Source organism: Amblyomma americanum, chromosome 4 (genome assembly GCF_052857255.1).
Source record: "Amblyomma americanum isolate KBUSLIRL-KWMA chromosome 4, ASM5285725v1, whole genome shotgun sequence".
NCBI classification, from domain to species: domain Eukaryota; kingdom Metazoa; phylum Arthropoda; class Arachnida; order Ixodida; family Ixodidae; genus Amblyomma; species Amblyomma americanum.
Genome location: NC_135500.1, coordinates 212,257,061 through 212,275,603, shown reverse-complemented (window position 1 = coordinate 212,275,603; position 18,543 = coordinate 212,257,061). Strand labels below are relative to the sequence as shown.

The 18,543-nt window shown below is 47.6% G+C and overlaps 1 protein-coding gene across 1 annotated transcript; it reads right to left on the bottom strand.

Annotated features, from left to right (window-relative positions):
* Positions 1-4: 4 nt before the first annotated feature.
* Positions 5-18,204, bottom strand: LOC144129260 (adenosine deaminase-like). The gene is made up of 8 exons (XM_077663276.1): positions 17,901-18,204; positions 9,914-9,975; positions 8,102-8,224; positions 7,118-7,347; positions 3,245-3,369; positions 2,405-2,652; positions 291-417; positions 5-140 (listed from the first exon to the last, which is right to left on the bottom strand). The coding sequence occupies exons 1-8, from the start codon at positions 17,946-17,948 to the stop codon at positions 36-38; spliced, it is 1,068 nt and encodes a 355-aa protein (XP_077519402.1). The 5' UTR covers positions 17,949-18,204; the 3' UTR covers positions 5-35.
* Between the last annotated feature and the right edge of the window lie 339 nt (positions 18,205-18,543).

Sequence of the window (18,543 nt, the reverse complement as noted above, 5' to 3'; positions counted from 1 at the left end):
AAAATTGAAACCACACTCAAACACGTTTATTCCACTCAGCAGGTTACCTTCGATGTGACTCCGTATTCCTTGTACAGTTGCTGAAGGAGATCCTCCTTTTCCGCTTTCGGCAGAAAACTTGAGCGAGCCGCGTTTATGTTCTGGTAAAAGAAAAGAAAGAAAACAGCTTTGCAGTTTTCGTATGCAGAATTATACTGGCGAACACGAACAGGGTAAATGTTAGATATTTGGAATCGGTAGACGCCATCCAAATTACTGCTCAGTGGCGATTACAGTGAAAGACCACCTACCGCTCTGACAAGGTGAGCCTCAGACAAGCCGAGATGCTTCAGGAAGGCGTACTCATCATCCAGTGTGCTCCCCGTGATAGTGCTGTCATCTTTGTTGATCGAGAAGTTAACATTGTCCTCAGCGAACCTTGAAATAAGCAGAGATGAAATTACGTGGAAATCGGAGTGAGTACACTCAACAGAAATCTGCTGGAAGAGAACGCCTGCGTCACTACAAGTAATATATAATATCCCTTTTATGCACTCGTTTCAGAGCACTGCAAATCGCTGCTGGAGCAGCTAAGCGCCAACAGCTATTTAGGAGCTTTGCACTTCTAGCCTAGAACGCGTAGTGCCACCATATCATGACTAATGACAACGATTCCAAATGGCATGCACCATACGTAACCATTCATGGCATGGTAGCAAGCAGTTATGTGAACCTACTTTGAAGCCTGTGCGGTTGAGTTCCATACAAATTTCAAGCCGAGTGACTTCAACAGCCTCCCACTGAATGTTCCGCTGTGTCGGCGTTTTTCACCTTGGTTGGTGGTAGATGCAATAATAGCAGTAAGATCGATGAGATCAAGCAGATGCAGTGCAGTACAGTACAGTTTGACAGTGAGCACCGCAACGCCTGTCGTACATCGATGAGAATCTGACCAGCTCTGAAAATGACCAGAAATGTAGCTCGATACATGTGAAAACACTTCAAAAATGTCTTTTCCTATATCATTTTGATTCGTGGCACATCAGCAGACAGTATAGATAGTACAGGCGTACAAGTACTTATGTTAAAAGTAGTGTGCTAAGAAGTACAGCCACCTGATTGAATTCCAGTTAAAACTATAAAAAAAGCAACGGCTGTTAAAAGCAACAAGAAAGTCAATGCAGCTTATTCCTGTGACCGCTAAATTGCCTGCGGTAAATCGTGAAGGTATTGACGATGACTGCACCACTTTCGTACGCGATATTGACGTATGCAACGAAGATGTCTGGAGAAACTGCATGAGCAAACTATCGAATTTTGCTGCACAAGATGGGATAGTAAAGCACCGATCTCCCAGACCTTGAATAAGAGGCACGCGAGATAGAAATCGACTTTAATCGTATTTGTGCACTGGAAAATGGCTCCTCTTAAGTACTGAAGGTGCTCTGTGTTTGCGACGCTTTTTTTTTTGTAAATCTGAACTCAAGAACTTGCGGCAGTTACACACCGCTGTGATCCCGAATGCCGATACGCTGTATCACGCTGTTCGCTGGCAATGTGGCGGACGATGCACCTAGCGTAAGCGTTGTAGCCTCGCTAAAATGACCGCCGCCATGGCTGTCCTATGATGGGACATCACAATGGTTAAGGTCATAGGTGCGAGCCAGCTTCGAATCGGTCTTTTATTTGAGGTGCTTTGAGCATAAGGCCCTTAATTCGCCAGAGGTACCTCCACCTTTCACTCAACAGGCAGGAAATTGTGAGACCGTGTATGCTTGCACTTCAGCCTTATAAATGCCAGTCTAGGAGACCAGCTTTACAAAACCATTTGACTGCTCATAGAGGAGAGTTTTAGGCTCTGTGACATAGGCAGCCCATTGCAGACTAGCAAATTCAAACTTCAAAGCATCGTATCGCACTGGTATTGAGGCGCCATAAGAATGCACTCTGTTACTAGAAGCCATAATGCCAATTTATCAGTTCATAAACTGATGTATTAATGATGGATTTTGTTTTAGCATTACAGGAGAGGACTGCAGCTTAAAAACATTATCATTGCTAATGCGGCGTTGCTCTTCTTTCATATATTTTAACTTCTAATCTATAATTTTATAACTATATAAACGCTAAAACTTCGTTTTTTATTCATTTTATTTAGCACTTATTGCTAGCCTCATGTGCGAGGCTGTTGCAAGATTTGGCGCGTAAAACACTTATGAAAACACGAATAAGAAGGTGGAATGTGCATATAAAGAACCTTTACACTTAGGAGGCACTGAGGAACATAAACCAGCCAATATTAGTACCAGCAACTCATAAAATGCACATTCTGGAACAGCATTCTGAATCAATAGTTATAACATTTAGGTGGGCAAAGATAACGTAACTTTCAGTTGCAGTAACACCCCCAGACCTACTTACTCACCTAACAATGGAATGCCGTCGCGTATCCAGGGGGCAGCCACCGGAAAGGACGCTCGAGTAAGGGCAGACTTCGAAGTGGATGTTCTGCTCTCGCGCCATGCGGTACGTCTCGCCCGTCGGATCTCCGAAGACGCGGTAGCCGTGCCCCACGCGGTCACAGCTCAGGTTCACAATGGCCTCTCGCACGGTCGTGTAGGCGCCGCTCTCTCCAGCATGAGCCGTCCTTGGAATGCCCAGCTGCTTCGCCCTCTGCATTGGTGGTCGCAAGGCGAAGAGCAATCAAATAAGCATTCGCGTTGCAGCGCTCGGCACATGCAAGTAAGAATGGATCTAACAGAACACGAAACAGAGTCTCAAAGATATAAGGGCCAAATCATGGTATTCTCAATTCCCGGGGTCTTTCCGCCACAACCCTGCAAGGTCGGTGCTTCAGCGAGGTTGCAAAAGGTGAGAAGGATCTTTGCTCTTACAATATAGAGATCTGCAACACAAACAATGCTGTGCTACTGAAGAGTGCTGCACAGCGCAGTGCACAACAGTACAGTGCAGCACAGTACAGTGTAGCACAGCCACAACAGGACGTCCTCAATCCACCCTTTCTTTCATTGCTCACCCTTTAGGTCACAGAAGCTCTAGGTAGCCCTCTGAACGGGAGGAGTGGTAGACGCAGTGCAAGGGTGTAGAACTTCGCATTTTCAGCAAAGAATGTTTCTTTATGGCCTTTCTTACACTCACTGTTCGCTGGCTGCGGACACTAGCGAAATAAACCGAATTTGCAACAAAGATGCTTCAGGCGAAAGAGCTGCATGCATACAAGAGGGAGGAATCGCCGGAAATATACCTGGTAAACTTGCGCTTCGACGGCCGTGTAGCCAGGCGTCTGCACTTCGTCCTTGGCAATGTCGATTCCGACGACACCGATGCTTTGGTACTGCTCGCACAGTTTCAAGCACTCGACCGTCCAATCTGAAAGAGTGACAGGGACGTCGCATCAGCCGCTTCATTTGTCACGCCTACCTTCAGCTCCAATGAAGAGAAGGAAACATACATTTAAAAAATACGCAGAAAAATGGCTCAGTGGTTAGGCGCTCGGCTACTGATCCGGAGTTCCCGGGTCCGAACCCGACCGCGGCGGCTGCGTCTATATGGAGGAAAAACGCTAAGGCGCCCGTGTGCAGTCAAGTCAAGTCAAGTCAAGTCAGTTTTATTTACATCATTATGATGTGGGCAGGCTCAGGCAAAAAGCGAACGATTTTCGCTTGAGGGAGCCCGAGCCCCCCTACATGGCGTACAGCAAGGGCAAAAAAAATTTTTTTTTTTAAAAAGTACAAAATCCACACACGCTACCTAACAGAATATAATACAGGAATTTCAGAACAATCGATATAAACTCTTGGTACATGTTCATTAATACGCAATACATTGGTGTTAACATAGATGCAAAAGTCATTCGTGTCACACTTTTCACACAAAGGGAATACAGTGGCTTACAAAAAAATGATTTCTTAGAGTTTGTGTACTAGATGTTTCAAGAGAAAAACGTTCAAAGATGAATTTGTTTAGTAACCTTGGAACTGCATGACGCATCATCTGTCGACCATGTTCTGTACGGCAAAAGGGAATGGTCCAACGTTCGTGTTTTCGAAACGAGTATGGCGTTGAGTTTGTTTCGAGGGATGACAATGCTGTCAAGAAATTGTCACCGTGAGAAATGGATTTTTTATATCTTATGGCTAAGAAAAATTCGTATAGCTTATGAGCGGGTATGATTTTGAATCTCTTAAACAGTTCTTCGGTATGTGCGAGGTAGTCAACATTTGCTATATAACGTACTGCTTTCTTTTGCAGCATGTATATCTTGTGCAGGTTAGTTTGAGTAGTAGAGCCCCAGACAAGGAAACAGTAGTTAACATACGACATGAATAATGTGTTGTATATTATTCATTTAATCGATACGGGTAGATAGGAGCGAAATTTCGCGAGAATTCCGACGCACTTTGATAAATTGGTTAAAGAGAAGCTAATGTGAGGGTCCCAGCTCATGTTCTTGTTAAAGAAAATTCCTAGTGTTTTTACTGTGTCAACCACCTCTATAATAGAGTTGTCTATTTTTAGCCTAAGATCTGATGTAACGGCACTCTGCCGGTAATGAAAAAGTACCGCTTTTGTTTTTTTACTATTTATTATCAAGGAATTTGCTGCGCTCCACGATTTCAACTTTTCTAACACACTGTTTGTGTTTGAAATGAGCAATGGAATATTATTGCCACTAAATAAGAGACTGGTATCGTCTGCATACAGAACATATTTTGGAAGGTTACTGATATTTGTTATGTCGTTTATGTATACAAGAAACAGTAGCGGTCCTAAAATGCTTCCTTGTGGAACTCCAGTGGTTATAGGTTGAAGAGTTGAAACATGCTGATCTATTGTTACACATTGATATCGATGCTGTGGGTAGGACTTTAGTAGACAAGCTGCAGTACCACGGATTCCATATTTTCTAGCTTGTTGAGTAGTATTTGATGGTTTAGACGATCAAAAGCCTTCGAGAAATCCACAAAAACACCTATGCACATCTCCCTATTTTCAAGTGCCTCCAGGATTATCTCTTTTTGCATTAGTAAGGCTGTTTCAGTAGACCTGTTTGGGCGGAAACCATGCTGTGACGGATTAATGAGGTTAAGTTTATTGCAAAAGTTCATGAGTCTTTTATGAATTACTCTTTCTAGGCCCTTAGAAAAAATCGGCAGAATAGAAATCGGTCGATAGTTGGACATATCGTTTTTATCGCCACTCTTGAAAAGTACAATCACTCTGGAGATCTGCATTAATTTGGGAAAGCAACCTGTTGATAACGCCAGATTATATATATAAGTCATTAGGGGGGCAATTACGTTCAGCACATATTTAACTGGAATAATTTGTATGCCATCAATATCACGTGATTGCGATGTTAGTGCACGTTAAAGATCCCCAGGTGGTCGAAATTATTCCGGAGCCCTCCACTACGGCACCTCTTTCTTTCACCCCCTCCTTTATCCTTTCCCTTACGGCGGTTCAGGTGTCCAAAGATATATTACACAGACACTGTGTCATTTCCTTTCCCCAAAAACCAATTATTATTAATAGTTCCCCGGTTCGAACCCGACCGCGGCGGCTGCGTTTTTATGGAGGCAGAACGCTAAGGCGCCCGTGTGCTGTGCGATGTCAGTGCCCGTTAAAGATCCCCAGGTGGTTGAAATTATTCCGGAGCCCTCCACCACGGGACCTCATTCTTCCTTTCTTTCACTCCCTCCTTTATCCCTTCCCTTACGGCGCGGTTCAGGTGTCCAACGATATATGAGACAGATACTGCGCCATTTCCTTTCCCCAGAAACCAATTATTATTATTTCTCTTTGAACATTTCACCGCGGCGACCGCGTTTCGATGGAAGCGAAACGCATAATGCGCCCGTGTGCTGTGCGATGTCAGTGCACGTTAGATTCCCAGGTGGTTTTAATTAACCCGGAGACCTCCACTATGGTACACCTTCCTTTCTTCTTTCACTTCCTCCTTTATCCCTTCCATCACGGCGCGGTTCGGGTGTCCATCGAGATATGCGAGACAGATACTGCGTCATTTCCTTTCCCCAAAAAACAATTTTCAGTTTAGGGCGCTCGGCTACTGATCCGGAGTTCCCAGGTTCGAACCCGACCGCAGCGGCTGCGTTTTTACGGAGGCAAAACGCTAAGGCGCCCGTGTGCTGTGCGACGTCAGTGCACGTTAAAGATCCTCAGGTGGTCGAGATTATTCCGGAGCCCTCCACTACGGGCACCTCTTTCCTCCTTTGTTCTTTCACTCCCTCCTTTATCCCTTCCCTTACAGCGTTGCTCAAGTGTCCAACGATATATGAGGCTGATACTGCGCCATTTCGTTTCCCCAAAAACCAATTATCATTATTATTATTACACTGAAAAATTAGGCAGTGCATTTTTGCCAACAACGAGTGGCACGGTCATAAGAACACAGTTGAAGAAGTTAATCGGCTCTGGTTTCTGTGGATTTAGGAGAGTAGGCCAGAGCCAATTAAGCGTAATTGGAAGTAATAAAGAATGCAAAATAACTAAACAGATACGCATTGCACAACCTATGAACGCTTTCCGCAAGTGTCGCCAACTGCGTGCTTTGGTGTATCCTTCATAGCGCAGCAGTCACACCACAATAACGCTTCTTCGCACAGTGTTCCCCAAATTTTCGAGCTTTCGATTGAGGGAAAAAGTACGGTAAGAAGCCAAAATGACCCTCATGCAAGTGGTTTAGTTGGGCGTTTTTTCAAGCTTTGTAGACCGTGAAATAAGTTAACTGCCTAGATATTAACAACCGTCGTGAATAAATAGCAGAAGACACTACTACGAACCACAGAAAGTAAGTTTTGTTCGCTTAGTGCGCTCCGTTACTTCAGTATTAGTATGAACACTTAGGTGGAACAACCCGTACTTACCGTATACTGTTCTGTCATCCTCCCCTGTCCTGTCCTTCGCGCTGCAACTATGGAAGATCGTCACCAACTCGCCCAACAACTTGCTTGCTTTGTCGAACCCGCATTGAGCACTTTTGCACGGTTAGTACCCCAGTTTTGATCCTCTACGGCAGTTTACTTTGCAACGTGATAAGAAATACAAAGAAAACGCGTTCTTTCGTTACAATAAACGAGTAACTAATCTTACTTACCGTCCTTTCCCCAGACGGAGGTCACTATAGAGCGAGCCTTAACTTTGAAGTCCCGCTGTCCCCTCTCCAAGCCCCGGCTGACTGCTTCGACGACCAGCGAAGGCGTGACTCCCTTCTGCGCCGAGGCCAGCAGCTGAGGCGAGAAGCGCGTCTCAAAATAGGCGACGCCCTCCCTTGCCTGGTTGTCGCAGAGCTCGTACGAAATCCGTTCGATCGCTTCCAAATCGCCCCTGCAAAAGCAACAGTCCGGATGAGTTGAATTTCCTGTGTGCCTTGCTGCCGGGAGAATCGCTAGCGCCAGCCAGCGTACTGGCAGTGGCCTTCGACATCTCGGTCGAGGCTCGAAAAGAAAGCATTTCGAAGCGCACAATTTATATTGGTCTCCACCCGCAGTTTTTTTCTTCCGTTATTTTATCGTCCTTTCACTTAATCACAATATACGGGAGCCAGTACAGACAAAGATTACAATGACGTGAGGAGAGGTCAAGGGAGCTGTAGGGTATGCATGCAACTACACGGTAACTGCTGTTTTGGGCTTGCAAGATTAACTTAAGCTTTACGTTACCTGCAACGTTTGCGCAATTTCAAAAATTCGAAACGACAACAAGGCATACAAAAAGGAAACTGCCGAATAAGCCTCCGTTTGCACGATGTACAGTCTTCGCTAAAATTAACCAGGCTAGACGGTTTGCTTCTCAGTCGTATATTGAAGCTACTATGGCAGTATTCAAGCTCTAAATCTCTGTATGGTAAGAATAATCCTTGTCCTCATCTTTCGAGAACTTTTTAATCTTTAGGGAAGCCGTAAGGCCTCTGCTATTCGAATGAGAAGCAAACCATGCAGCCTGGTTATTTTGGTAAAGACTGTACATCAGCTTTCACAGACCCAAGTGCATAATGTGCGACTCAGGCAACGATCTCCCGCAGAGAACAATGGAATGTGATATATACTTCAAGCACGAAGTACGGTATTGTTTTACTCACACGACGGTCGGCATGAATATCGCAAAGCGGTCCAGAAAGTCCTTCAAAGACGATGACTCCACTTTCTGAAGACGCCACCGGAGAGCAGCGATTGAAGAGCAGCCAAGGTCAATCTTCTTCTTGCTTGAAGTTAAGTAAACAGAAGATAAGAATCGAAGTTACTGAGACAAGCTTGCAGTGCATTGCAGACACGCAAAAGCGAAAAGTGCAAAGCCTGCCGCCTTGTGCAATGCACCGCTTGCCCCTTACTGCGCATACGTGTGCTCTGTCTTTGCTTCCTGATGCAACATTCATGTTGTGCTCGGTTTTAATTGAGACCTGTTGTCCCACTAACACCACTGCTTGATCGTCTATGAACATTTTGAAAGGTGAAGAGCAAAAAAAAATGGACATTGATTTATGCAACCTGCAAAGCGTTAGCCACTAAATCAAGCTAGATTATAACGAACCATATGCTCAAGGGAGAATTCTCTAGCAATATACAAAGCTTTAGTTTAGAAATTAAAAAAGACAGTAAAGCAAAGAAAGGTAAGTGATTTCAAAAATCAAACTGTAGCGGAGGCCCCAGTTGGCGCAACGTGAGCGAACGTAAAGTTCCTCTTTGTTTACCGCAACGATCTCTACGAATTTTTACCACAGATGGCCTGCAAGCGCATATGGACGCATTACGGTTGCTAACATTATGAAGCCTTGTACTCTTATCTACATGTTCATTACCATTTGCCTACCCGTTGAAAATGCGCACCTTAAATTACTAGTGCGCAGTTTATTTCTCTCGATGACCTACTTCGATTATTATTTAAACGCGCAGGTTAGGTTATCTGTCAGCCAAGCCGCATGAAGGAAAAGCACAGGCCACATCGCCTAGTACAACCACACTATAACTCGTTAAAAGCACCTATACTCGACAACTTTGCTTGGCAGTTAAGGGAAGGCTAGAGAACCGGAGCTCTGGAGCTCTGCCATTCCGCCAAATAGTTCGGCCGCAAGACGATACGCCTGACCCTACCCTACGGTAGTTTCATTCCGCCGCTGGAGCAGCTGGCGCCATCCATGGAAGCTTCTTACATTTAGACGTGCCTAGCAAATTTGTTGTAATGACCAATGCTGAAAGCTGGTAGTTGCATTAGAAACATGCCTTAACTAACTAACATTGAAAATATTGTAAGCTTTAAGAAAAAATTAATAACTGCAAGCGGGAACTATATTCCGTTGCGCAAGAAGGGGGGGGGGGGGGGGGGGGGTGTTTCGGCTCCGTAGTTTCCGCTTCGTTGCCAGCAAAAGTTGTCGCGCGTATACAAAACGTCCACTATACGTCTACGCGGCCCAGAAAAACATATTTCCACTGGAACTAAAACGATGCGACACCATTGTGCATTTCCATTTTCTTTGTTATCAAACTACGAAATTTTCAAAAGGTCGTCTACCACCTGCTCCTTCCAACACATCGTACTGCTAAGAAAGCAATATCGAGCGTGGCTACGTATTCCTTTAGTGCGCAAAAACGCAGAACACCTGTAGTAAGTCTACAGTCTGATGAGCAAGCCTGTGTATCATTCCTCTTCTCTTTCGCTCACTATATCCTACCCACATGTATATAATGTAGCCGACCGGGCAATGTCTGGTTCACGCCCTGCCTATTCTTTCTTTTGTCTGCCTCTCTCGCTTTCTCTCTCTCTCTCTCGTATTGCGAATAACCCCAAAGTCTGTTACATTTGTGTTGCTGACAAGAGAAACCGGACGCTGCAAAAGACGCCATGTTTTGGTCGAAAAGTGTAAATGTAAGATGGGGGTTCATCATGCCGTACTTACTGCGCTAGTTCCCATATTGTCTCAAGTCGGATGGAACCATCCAGGTGAAGGTGGAGCTCCACCTGTGCGAAAATGTGCGACATAAGATTCTAAATTACTTACGCTGCAAGTGTCGCGCGAGTGAGGGAACAAATGCCTATTAAATCAAAATAAGGCCTCTCCGGTAGGAGCCTCTGCGGCCACCCGTTCAGCCCTGTTACTGCTGATCTCTGATGGCAGAGCTGCTCATCAGCTCCTCACAAGAGGCATGGATGGGATGGGGGATTGGTCGCTCATAAATAATGCGAATGTGCCTGGGTCACTTCGTTGAAGGTCTTGCTTCCATGAGACCCACTCACAAGCACCACATAGCGCCGTTAAACAGTCGAAGGATGCGCGCACACAACCACTTCAGCGGAAGAGTGGTATCCGGCGTGCACGTGCCGCTCAGATATCTCCGCTCACCTCGCCCCTCACCCTCCACAGTAGCCCCCTTCGGGTTGTTGGCGTGGCAACCATCCTCAGCTTGCGCATTCCTCCGCCCACGTCTGAAACCCCTCCGTCCAAAGCAGCCATCCTCCTGGTTCTTCCCGTTGCAGACACCTTTCGGCCTCTACCTCCTCTCTACTAAAAGAGGAGAGGCATTTTCTTCTCTTCTCCTTGCCACCTGCCGACCATGGCAGGTGGTTCTCGGAAGTTTCAGTGAACATCGCCGACGGACACTTTGTTATATATAGCAGTTTTAATGCTGCGTATTAAAAGAGCCTTGAGGTTTTATAACAGGAAACATTGAGAAAGTCCGCAGAATATTCTTAAGAATTTAAACTAAGCAAAATGATTGCACATCAGTGAGAAATTAACACTGCAACGAATGCTCGACAAGACAAAATAGCGAGGATTTTTTTTGGGGGAGGGTTATAATAATAATAATAATAATAATAATTGGTTTTTGGGAAAGGAAATGGCGCAGTATCTGTCTCATATATCGTTGGACACCTGAACCGCGCCGTAAGGGAAGGAATAAAGGAGGGACTGAAAGAAGAAAGGAGTAGGTGCCGTAGTGGAGGGCTCCGGAATAATTTCGACCACCTGGGGATCTTTAACGTGCACTGACAGCGCACAGCACACGGGCGCCTATGCATTTCGCCTCCATAAAAACGCAGCCGCCGCGGTCGGGTTCGAACCTGGGAACTCCGGATCAGTAGCCCAGCGCCCTAACCACTGAGCCACCGCAGCGGGGCACAAAGTAATTTTGTTTTACGTTGGGGGGTGGGGGTGCTGCTTTGCTACGAGAACTGAGAGTGCGGGGGTGGGGGTGGGGCTCGGTTCATTATAGGAAACGCGCCGGGTTCGACATACGTGCTTTATGGGTCAGACTGCCCTGTTGAAATTCCATAAGTGCATATCCTGCTCCAAGTGTTCTAATGCGACACCTGTACTTGAAAAGGGCGAGAAAGCTCATGCTGATTCTGCCTACACTCATTTCACAAGTCGCTTGAAGTACTGTAGAAGGTAGAGTTCTCTTATCAAATCAGGCGCAAGAAAAACAAATAAGTCCCTGAAATATTTTACTTTTGCAAACATATTTTTCAAACAATAAATACAGCACTTAAACGGCATCTCAGGCTGGGTTTTTTTTAATTATAGGGATAATTTCGATCACCGGTTTAATCAATAGAAAAAATACCTCCACGTGGAAGCCTGCTGACGCGCCGCCCTTCACAAACATGGTGTCCGCGGAGTCAGTCGTGTGTCCTATCCACCGTCCGTCGAAAGTGCAGTGTTTTCCCAAGCAGGCGAATCAGCTAGACATTAACGAGCTAGGATCACTTCGCATCGAATGTGGAGGCAGCGCAATCATTAATTCGTTAATCAAGAGGAAAGCAGAACACACCAAGGTCAGTGAGTGAACAATCTGCCAGTGAGCATCCGAGGTGGAGAAGGCGGGAAGAGGTCGTTAACGGACGAACAGGCTGGACTGCTCTGATCTTAGCGTGTTGCGGAGGTTAGTGCACAGCTTTTTAAAGCGAAAGCTTTACTGGCCGCGAACTTGGGATTTCGCCGTGGCGGTAATCCGAGGAGGCACATGACGTCACAACGCGCGCCTCTGCGCGGATATTTCTCTCTCGCTCCCTAGTCACTGCTGCGCATACGCCACTAGTAGCACCGAGCAACAGGTGTTCCGCCGCTGCGCAGCGCCGCGCCTTTCCTCAAAATCCAACTTTCAATTTTCAGTTTTCTCTTTCTTCTTTCCCTCCCTCCTTTACGGTGCGGTTCGGGTGTCCACCGAGATATGTGAGACGGTTACTGTGCAATTTCCTTTCCTCACAAACCAAACAAAACAAGTGAGGCGACGGCGTTCATAGAGTTCATCGGCGTTGACAGCTTTGCAAAGGCCGTTTTTTTTTCACGAAAGGAAAGGGCGCACATCGGCTCTATGGGTCAGTGGAAACCTCAATATCGCTTCCATGTAGGTGGCGCTGGTATCCAACTGCAAAAGCGTGCTTTGATTGCGTTCCGCACACTGGATAGGCAGCGCGCCCTCCCTGCCACCCTGGGAGGTGGCATGCAGTTAATGGTTGATCGCGAGAGATTGACCACCAAATGAGCGCTGTGGCTTAGCTATAGCTAAGCCGCAGCTGCAGTGCCGCACGTCAGCCACAACGCTGTCAGCGCTAATGCATTCAGGCCACATCTCTCTCTCACCACCGCCTCATGTATCAAAGCACGAATGAGGCGTCCACATATCCAGTGAGCCAGTTATGCGCCCTTCCTTTCGTCAAAACCATCGCCCTCTAGAACATTGTCAACGCCAACGCCAATGAACACAGTGAACGCCGACATCTTTTGCTTTGTATATCCTGAATTAGCCGAGCTAATCCACATTAATTTTTTCACAGTAGTAGTAGTAGTAGTAGTAGTAGTAAGTGTTTAATGTAAAATAAAGACAAAAGGAATGTAAAATATTTTTGCTAACCCCGGCATCTGCCATCACAACGGCGGCAGCACCTGAGCTGGGGCAGCGGAAATAAAGGATAGCAGGCAGTTTGAAGAAGTGCAATGAAAGAAGTGAGGGGACAGTAAGAAAGGATAGAGGGAGAGGTGAAAAATACACTATTTACATAACAATACATTTGTCAATACATTTGTCCAAGTTGCGCGCGTGCAGAGTCAGTAAAGAAAGACAAAAACACACGCGCACAACACTTTGCACACAACAGCTGGGGTGGGGCGCCCAGCTGTTCATCGTCCAATTTTTCACAGTGAAGAAATTCCGACTGTCTCTAAGCTGATGCGGCGCTTCGAAGACCATCCGTGTCCACGGCCACTACGCCCAGGATGTCGACAAAGCTTGGATCCCAGTACAAGGGGCGGTCCCGGGACGCACTAGTGATCGAAGCGATGCACATTGTGCAATCTCACCGCCGGTATCTGAGCCAGATAGCCTGAGACACCATGGCAGGTTTTCTTCTCGGACAAAACGCGGTTAAACGCCGGCCACATGCGTAGTAAAGTGTAGACAAATGGCTGCAAAATCCGCGCACGAAGTACGCCGATCCGAACTGTAAACTGGCTTTCAGAACCCAACCCGCCGCGGTGGCTCAGTGGTTAGGGCGCTCGACTACTGATCCGGAGTTCCCGGGTTCGAACCCGACCGCGGCGACTGCGTTTTTATGGAGGAAAAACGCTAAGGCGCCCGTGTGCTGTGCGATGTCAGTGCACTTTAAAGATCCCCAGGTGGTCGAAATTATTCCGGAGCCCTCCACTACGGCACCTCTTTCTTCCTTCCTTCTTTCACTCCCTCCTTTATCCCTTCCCTTACGGCGCGGTTCAGGTGTCCAAAGATATATGAGACAGATACTGCGCAATTTCCTTTCCCCAAAAACCAATTATTATTATTATTATTATTCAGAACCCCCGTGGCAAAAGAAGGGCTCAGGTTATCGTGATCGACTGCGGCAGTGAAAACTCTTTTGTTGAAGGTACAAGGAAAGTGTTCTGAGCAAGAAAAAACTCGAGAGACTAGCACAACAAATGAATGCCGACAACTAGGAAAAGTGATTCAAAGATAAACTGCTGGCTCGACTACCAACGGATATATTATAATAGATAACACGTCCTACCACTCGGTTAAGCAAGACAAAGTGTAGCGCGTGAGCAGCCTCAAAAACGACTTTCAGCCGTGGCAGAATTGATGTACATTGTTGAAGCCACCAACACAGGCGGTGACCGATACCTGTTGGATTTCATTGCTAAAGCTACAGGCCACCTCGTTATGCGCTTACACCCTACCACTGCAAGCCGAATCTGATGTAGCTTGTTTGAAGCGACGTCAAGGGTTTTGGTTTGGTTTATGGTTTATGGGGGTTTAACGTCCCAAAGCGACTCTGGCTATGAGAGACGCTGTAGTGAAGGACTCCGGAAATTTCGACCACCTGGGGTTCTTTAACGTTCACTGACATCGCACAGTACACGGGCCTCTAGAATTTCGCCTTCATCGAAATTCGACCGCCGTGGCCGGGATCGCACCCGCGTCTTTCGGGCCAGCAGCCGAGCGCCATAACCACTCAGCCACCGCGGCGGCTGTCAAGGGTTTTGTGGCTAGAGTTAACAAACCGTTTAAGCTCTGAAATGTGGAATCACCGCTGTGGCAATGCTTTAAAAAAGTAACTTGTCATAAATGGAACAACTATGTAGAGCATGTTGCGTGATAAGATTACTTCGCCGCTACGGCGCCTGGGGGCGTCACGAGCCAGCGGAAATAAATACTGCACACATGACGCAGCTTGGCCAGCGCGGAATCCTCCGAACAGCGTGCGTGCTTTTCCAGCCCGGCGGCCGGCGTGGCCCGGGACGACGCACTTATCACAAATGGTGACGCGGATGGGAGCGACGAATTGGACCGGCAGAGCACATTGAACGCCATCGTGCACACTGTAGGCAAGCTAGGCGCATTTGACTCCAGTACGTCGGAGTGGGCTGAATACCTCGAGCTCATCAAACTGTGCTTCACCGCGAACAACATTCCAAGTGACAAGCAGACAGCTGTGTTTTTGACGTGCTGTGGTCCGCAGACGTATTCTCCACTACGGACCCTCCTGGCATCAGCCAAGGCCGCACAAACAGGACCGAAATCTTCACCGTACTAGGCAAGCACTACGCCCCTCACGTGTCTGAAGTGGTAGCGAGTTTCAAGTTTTTCTCCGGGCACCGAAAATACGGGGACGCCGTAAGTGACTTTACTGCGTCGCTGAAGAAGTTGGCCGCAGGCTACAATTTCACATTACGAGAGCGCGTGCTGCGCGACCAGATTGCGAGCGGTATCAACAACGTGCCAATGCAAACTCGGCTGTTGGAAACGACGCATTTGAACTTCGGGATCGCAAAGGACACAGTCAGAGCCACTGAGGCTGAAAGTAAAGATTCATACGCACTGAGCAGTCAGCAAGCTGAGGCACTACCTCACCAAGCTCCAGCACAAGTGAATATTGTGGCCTCGAGGCAAAAAGAAAGCGGTACTGTTCAATGGTCATAAAGGTCATCTGGCAATAGTGCGCAAATTTCAGTCGGGGAGAAGAAACGACAGCAGCCGATCCATTCGTGTGCAGAATGTGGACGACCTGTCTAACCGGGGCGAGGACCACCAAGTTTTTGACCTTTTGATGCTGCAAATAGCTAGTTCGCAGCTTATGTCAACGGCGTACAGAGCGCCGATACGGAGATATGGAGTTGGGTACCGGCCCTACTGTATCAACCATTAACGAAGAACACTTCACCGAGCTTTTCCCGTTGACATCGTTGTAGCCATCTACTGTGCAACTGAGTTTTTTTCCAGCGAGGTTGAAACCTGTCCTTAGGACGCTGGAAGCCGGCGTCAGACTTCGCGACAGTGAGCGGCAAATACTGCTGATTGTCGTGAAGGGGGCGTTCCCTACGCTGTTTGGAAGAAGCTGGATGAAGGCTTTCAAGCTAGGCATCGTCCGGCAAGAAGTAGGAATCAACGTCGTGAAGTCTCCAGAAGACGTGGTGAGTCAATATAACGAAGTTTTTTTTTTCGCAGTAGCTGGGCACGTTTCACGGCATCGCCGCCTCAGTGCCTGCGCAGAATGGGGCGAAGCCACGTTTTGTCAAGGCGCGGCCTATACCAATTGCTTTACGGCATTGGGTCATGAAGAACTGCAGAGGATGGAGCAGGGTGTTATCAAACCTTTGAAAACGTCCCAGGGGGCCGCGCCCATCTCTTCTGTGCTGAAGTGCGATGGTCCAGTTCGGGAGCGCGACAACGTCCACACAATAGACCCGGTGACAGTGCTCGAGTCGTACCTCATTCCCAGGATTGAGGAAGTTTTTGCGAGAATGACAGGGGGCGAAAAATTCCCAAAGCTCGATTTTCAAAGCACCTACCAGCAGGTCTCGCTAGACGAAGACTGTCAAAAGCTGGTAAAGGCTTGTAGCAGTTCACAAGGTTGCCGTTCGGAGCTTTATCAGCGCAGGCTGTGTTCCAGGTAGGGATGGAAAATATTCTGCATGACCTTGACCACGTTGCAATGTGTACTTTTATAACATTCTTTTTACGCGCACCAATGACAAAGAGCCGCCTGTACACTGTGGGACTGCGACTGAAGCTACCCAAATGCGAATTTTTTAAACTAAAAGCGCAAGCTAAAAACGCATTGCCAGGGAAATTTCGGGCACACGCGGTAAATTCTGAATGGCGTACTCTTATCTTGAAGCACACATTCAGCGACTACACGAGCTATTTGCCAAACAAGCAACTGAAAAAAGCGAGCGGCAAATATATAAATCAACAGCCACAGAGCGTAAGCAGTCGCACGGCGCGGCATTCTTGAATGTCTCCGCGGTGCCCCGTTGTCTCGAATGTCATTTGAACCGAATTCCATTCAAAAACTTCGAGAAGCAGCGCAATTTCGGCAGACAAGTCGAGTGACATTCGGTTCGAAGGAATTTGAAACTCCTATCACACATGCAGAGAATAGATGGTGGAAAGAGCGCGAGAAGATTATGACAAGACCAAGAACCACAAGGGACGAGCGTGGTTCTTCGTCCTGTCATCGCCCTCAACCGCTTTTCCCACCGTGCATATTAGCCAACTCGCCCAACTTTCTCCTCTAATTAATGCAGAGAATAGTGGGGAAGCAAGCGTCGTCACGTGGTATTCTGCTCTCGGAGCGCCGTGACTGTTACAGTGGCAGCACAAATACTCCTTTTGCCGGCGTGCTACTGCTTTATACTCCTCCCTTCTGGCACCTCTGCTCCCGGCACCTCCGCTCCCCTTTAACCAAAACTTCAAAAACTGAGCGATCGGATCCGTTCGACGTACGCGCCAAAAAAAAAAAAAAACGCAGAAGCAATGCGGATGTTCCTGCTGGGGTTACGTAACACAAACAGGCAGCTGATTTTGAACGAGCACAAACTTCAGGATGCACAATGGTATCACGAGAAGTAATTAATGCAACTGTTGCTAAATTGCAGTTAACTAAAGAGTATAGGGCTACAAACCTCGCGTCCGCGGTTGACTGATTGCAAAATATTTTATTCGCAGGAAAGAGCTTCATGCCAAGCCATCGCGTTAAGTGGTCGAGAGTACATAGCCTTCGACGACTTTGTCAGCCCGCTCAACCGCCAGAATTTCGGTCGCGGACTTCCCAGCACCATTCAAATCCGGCGCGCAGGCTACCAAGTCACGTGCCAAGACGAAAAACTCCCCCTCCCTCTCCGTGGAATTCTCGCGCAGTCAAAGCCACCCAGCTGGCAACCTGGCAACCGACAGCCCAATGTTGCCCACGCGCCGCCCACTTATCGCAGTGCCCATGGCAATGCCACACACGTACCGGCGAGTTTACAAAGTCTGTGGGAACTGAATGAGCGTGTTCACCGCAACAACCATCCCGGGATCGCTTAACACTATCCTACGGGCAAGGTCGCGCCAGCCGGCCTGTGTCATGCAGCGCCACGCAGGACATGTATGGTAAACAACGCCACTTACCCTAGTCCGTGGAATCCTCGCTGGATCGAAGTGCCTTAGAAAACTCATTGCGAAAGCTGGTTGCTGTCGCCCCACTCACAACAAAGAAAAGCCGATATCAGCTTCCAAAACGGTACGGAAGTACGGTGGTAGTGACGGCCTTGCGTCTCAAGTTGTTTCACAGCTTCGAAATATTTCCCGCTCGCCGCCGCCTCTCCTTGTTTAGTGGGCGGAAGGCACAAAAGCACAACGCGGCGTTCGGGAGCCAGTCGAGCCAGTGCACACGGCACTGGCCTCCCTTTCCAGCACCGCCGTGTTCGTGTCGTTCGCGGCAGAGCGTGCTAGTGAGAGGGGGAGCCTTATCCCGAACCCTCCTTTCAGCACGAGGCGCTGTCGCGCGCTCTCACACCCAGCCATGTGCAAACGCGCATTGATAGAGAAATACAAAGCTTCGATTCTGCTGGGAACATTGCGCCAACCACGACAATGTCACATCGGGGAAGCTACTTTCGCTCGGATGAAATGTTATCGAGCAGAGATATGAAGACAGCGAAATCATAAGCGTCGCTTCTTCTGGGAACACCTGCCCCGACCACGATAATGTCATATCGACAATCGGCTCTGCTGGGACGAAATGTTATCGAGCGGAGATAAAAAGACCGCA

Bases quoted from the DNA above. Each gene is read 5' to 3' on its own strand.
- LOC144129260 (XM_077663276.1), bottom strand. From the start codon at position 17,948: ATGAGTTTTCTAAGGCACTTCGATCCAGCGAGGATTCCACGGACTAGG. The intron at 9,976-17,900 runs GTAAGTGGCGTT...ATTTTCGCACAG, and splicing joins CGAGGATTCCACGGACTAGG to GTGGAGCTCCACCTTCACCT. The intron at 3,370-7,117 runs GTAAGTAAGATT...TCACTCTTTCAG, and splicing joins CTCCGTCTGGGGAAAGGACG to ATTGGACGGTCGAGTGCTTG.